Source organism: Raphanus sativus, chromosome 4, assembly GCF_000801105.2.
Source record: "Raphanus sativus cultivar WK10039 chromosome 4, ASM80110v3, whole genome shotgun sequence".
Taxonomy (NCBI): domain Eukaryota; kingdom Viridiplantae; phylum Streptophyta; class Magnoliopsida; order Brassicales; family Brassicaceae; genus Raphanus; species Raphanus sativus.
The window spans coordinates 10635826-10640533 of NC_079514.1; the positions used below are offsets into that span (position 1 = coordinate 10635826).

General features: G+C 35.1%; 1 protein-coding gene across 1 annotated transcript; it reads left to right on the plus strand.

Moving 5' to 3' along the window:
* Nucleotides 1-2445, plus strand: LOC108853944 (ent-kaurene oxidase, chloroplastic). Its single transcript, XM_057007142.1, has 5 exons — nt 1-269; nt 447-607; nt 882-1043; nt 1159-1299; nt 1379-2445. Exons 1-5 carry the CDS (start codon nt 89-91, stop codon nt 2327-2329), a joined length of 1596 nt encoding a protein of 531 aa, XP_056863122.1. The 5' UTR covers nt 1-88; the 3' UTR covers nt 2330-2445.
* The last annotated feature ends 2263 nt before the right edge of the window (nt 2446-4708 follow it).

Sequence of the window (4708 nt, forward strand, 5' to 3'; positions counted from 1 at the left end):
TTTAACACACAAAAGATAAACTTCCAAACAAGACAGTGCCAATAAGAGAAAAACTCCAAACATTCCATTCTATTTTCATTCTAGAAAAATGAATGTATATATTCATCAGTTTCTTCTCTTTCATATCAATCACACTACTTCTTCCATGCCCTCCATGATCTCTCTTCTCCTTGGCTTTGTTGTCTCTTCCTTCCTCTTCATCTTCTTATTCAAGAAACTACTGTCCAGACACAACATGTCTGAAGTTTCTAGGCTCCCCTCTGTCCCAGGTTAGTTATTTCTTTTCCTTTTACAGTTTTAACCATCTGGGTTTATCTAGTTAGTTGTTTTATGATCTAGGGAACTAGTTTAGTTTTAGCTTTGACGTTTCATCACTAATCATTGTAAAAAGGATTGAAACTTTGAAAACTCTGAGCTCTCAAGTGTGTGTGTGTGTTTGATGGCAGTGGTGCCAGGGCTTCCGTTGATTGGGAACTTGCTGCAACTAAAAGAGAAGAAACCACACAAGACTTTCACTAGATGGTCTGAGCTTTATGGTCCTATTTACTCTATCAAGATGGGCTCTTCCTCCCTTGTTGTCCTTAATTCAACCGAAACCGCCAAAGAGGTTAAGTTTCCTGTCTGACTGTACTGTAGTTTCATTAACAAGAGACTTTGGCTAGTAAAGAAAAGTGTTAATAATTGCTTCCTTTATCAATCTTGAAGTGTTGATTACAGTCAAGAACACATGAGCAGACCTTAGAAAGGAACTCAATGTATCTCAGAAGATTTTTTTTTTTTTTGGAGTACACTTGATCATACTCTTGTTATATGATTCTACTCTCAGCTTATTTGCTCATGTGGATACATTCTCTTAATAATTTGTTTTTTTTGTTTGGCAGGCGATGGTGACTAGGTTTCCATCAATCTCAACAAGAAAGCTATCAAACGCCTTAACAGTCCTCACTTGCAACAAATCTATGGTTGCTACAAGTGATTATGATGACTTCCATAAATTAGTGAAACGCTGCATCTTAAATGGCCTATTAGGTGCAAATGCACAGGTGAGAGTTCACAGCTTCTTTACTCTGCAGCTTCGCTTCAATATACTTTTTGTGGTAAAAAGCTGAATCAAGTTCTATGTTGTGTGAACTTCTTCTTCTTTTTTTTTCTTTCAAGAAACGAAAGAGGCACTACAGAGATGCTCTCATTGAAAACGTGACTTCCAAGCTCCACGCACACACGAGAGACCACCCACAAGAGCCTGTAAACTTCAGAGCTATCTTCGAACATGAGCTTTTTGGAGTAGCCTTGAAGCAAGTGAGTATCTTCATTTCACCCTCAAGAAAGACACACTTCTGTTTAATATGTTTTTTTTTTCTTCCCTTCTTTCTCAAAGGCTTTTGGGAAAGATGTTGAATCCATTCACGTGGATGAACTCGGTGAGACTTTGTCTAGAGAAGAGATCTTCAAAGTTTTGGTACACGACATGATGGAAGGTGCAATTGATGTTGATTGGAGAGACTTTTTCCCATACTTGAAATGGATTCCTAACAATAGTTTTGAAGCAAGAATCCAGCAGAAGCATAAACGCAGACTCGCCGTAATGAACGCTCTCATTCAAGATAGATTAAAGCAGAATGATTCAGACATCTCTAAAACTTTCAAACAGGACGATGATTGCTATCTCAACTATTTGATGTCTGAAGGGAAGACGCTAACAAAGGAGCAGATTGCAATCTTGGTTTGGGAGACGATTATCGAAACGGCCGACACTACTCTGGTCACAACCGAATGGGCTATCTACGAACTTGCAAAGCATCAGAGTGTTCAAGATCGTCTGTGTGAAGAAATCAAAAGCGTCTGTGGAGGAGAAAAGATCAGTGAAGAGAAGCTGCCTCTGCTTCCTTATGTCAATGCAATCTTCCATGAAACGCTTAGGAAGTACAGTCCTGCTCCTCTAGTTCCCATTCGCTATGCTCATGAAGATACCGAGATAGGAGGCTATTATATCCCTGCGGGAAGTGAGATAGCAATAAATATCTATGGATGCAACATGGATAAGAAGCGTTGGGGGAGGGCAGAGGAGTGGTGGCCTGAGAGGTTCTTGGATGACAGATACGAGTTGTCTGATCTTCACAAGACGATGGCGTTTGGAGCGGGGAAGAGGGTTTGCGCTGGTGCACTTCAAGCGTCTCTCATGGCAGGGATTGCTATTGGGAGATTAGTTCAAGAGTTTGAATGGAAGCTTAGAGATGGTGAAGAAGAGAATGTTGATACCTATGGTTTGACCTCTCAGAAGCTATATCCTCTCATGGCTATTATCAATCCAAGGTCTTCCTCTTCTTAAGCTGAGACATCTTCCTTTGAGTTTTTTTTTTTTAGTTTTGAGTTCTGTCTGAATATTATGCAATCCTATGTTTGGTTCGGTTGTTTGTTATATTCAAGTTTAAACGTTTTCTAGAATATTATATTTGCTTATACAAACACCTAATCTAATACTATAAAAGAACTAAAAACAGAATTTCACAAGAATACAATATTTGATAGACTTTACCAACAGTGCCGTCCCAAATATTTTAGTGGCCTAAAGCATATTTTCATATGTGGCCCTATATTTAAAATATATAAGGTTACATATTCTATCATCTTACTTTATAAATATTTTGAAGTTTTGAAAAAAAAATATAAAATATATAAATCATCACTAAAATTCTGATTTTATTTAATATTTGTAAATTTAGTAGTTTGGTTATGTTCAAATTTTTCGTTTATATCTTTTCAAGCATGAACCGTTTTTTTTAAACGTTGACTTTATTTGGTTTTACAGTGTATTAAGTATAATCTAATAATATACTGGTGGATTTTTTTTGTATGGAAAAGATAGTTTTAAAAACTAAAAACCATATAGGTTGAAAACCATTTGTCTAAAATGAGACAAATAAACAAAGCAAAATTGGAGTAGAAGAAGAGAAAAAATTATTTGGTTAAATAGCTTTAAAGGTGAGGAGAAATTGTATAATAAAAAAAGTTAATAAACCAAAACAAAGTGACAAACCTTAATAATATGATCGAACACATCTAACAAAGAAGACAATAACTAAGCAATCAAGCCATTTGAGCGATACACATAAGTGGCCCAAATTTTGTTTCATAATTAGTGGCCTAAAGCAGCTGCTTTACCAGCCTTAGGAAAGGGACGGGTCTGTTTACCAATACAATATGGTCCGATGGTGTTGGACACTGACACGTTGGAGTCGTGGAGACAACTAATATGAGAAATCAATAACACAAGGGATCCGCATCTTATCTCTTCATGAGTTTCAGACCGTAGAATTGAAGTCAATGTTCAAAATTAGACAACATGTGGAAATACTTTTTTAAATAAATAACGTATCACGGACTTTAACATCAGCCACACGTACGTTACGTTACAACGTGTGGAAATATTAAAAAAAAAAAAACAATGGCCAACGGTGTTGTTCGATTGATTGTAAATTCTACTAAGATACCCCATGTTTCTCTGTATTAGTATATCGTGTTACAAAAAGAAACCAACTTTTTTTTTTTTGAAAGAAACCAACTTTCAAAAAGAAACAAATTTTGCTTTTTGGTGAGGGAACCATAAAATTAAACAAGAATTTGTTTGTTTTTGTTTAGTTGTTGACGTTATGGATATTCATTGCAAAATTCTACAAAATCAGCTCATAATTAAAAACTAAGAATACCACAAAAGTATTAAGTAGCTATCTAGAATTTTGATAAACTCATCAGAAGTTTTCATTTTTTAGAATTTTACAATAGAAATGCTAGCTTTAACGAGCTATTCTGTAACAAAAAAAATGTGTTAGGATTACAAATTAGAAATCCTGAAAATTCTACTAGTTTTTCCTTTGTGCCACAACTTGTCAGAAATACAAAGTCTTAATGCAATCTGATCGTCAAATCCACAAAAAGTATAGTGGTAGCATTTGCATCCTATCGATTTAATTTGGTCAAAATGATAACCACTACGACCATTAATAAGTTGAATACATATGTTAATGTAAGGCAAACCATATCACAAACTAAAAAGGTTTGAGAAAATTGAGCTCGCTGCTCGTTACAATCTTAGACTCCACACACTTTCTCCAATATGGATTAGAGATGAGAAGAAAATACAAGGTGAGTAACTTCTACAATATGGAAGAATCGATTTATTACTAGAAACCGAATCATATAAAAATCATAGACATCTTTGACTTTGCTTTCTGACTTTTCAAATGGCACAAATTTCTTGGCAATACATTTCAGAGAAATTGGTGGCCAATAATTTAATTAATTACTCGCGTGTCTGAACTGAACACTCCTCCTAGATTAGCATATTAATACACCTTCTTAACTCTGCCGCCGATGTTCTAGATGGCACCGAAATGTAAATCTAGTTTGACGTAGACGCTTTGATGGTATCTGTCAAATGATCAAATGCAATATCTAACCAATAATTATATAACTGAACACACATAAATCTAGTTAAATCGATATTTGGAACATAAAGAAGTTTTAATTATTGTTTTTGTGTCCTAATAGTAGCGAAGTGTTCGTGTATCATGCTCTACTGTTTTTGTTTTGGGGTTGCAACAAAAAGAAAAGAACCGTTACAAAAAAGAAACAAAAAATAAAAGAAGAAAAGTCGCCTGATACCGATAAAAGGAGAGTCAGTCCTTCAAATAATTTTTTTGACTATTCA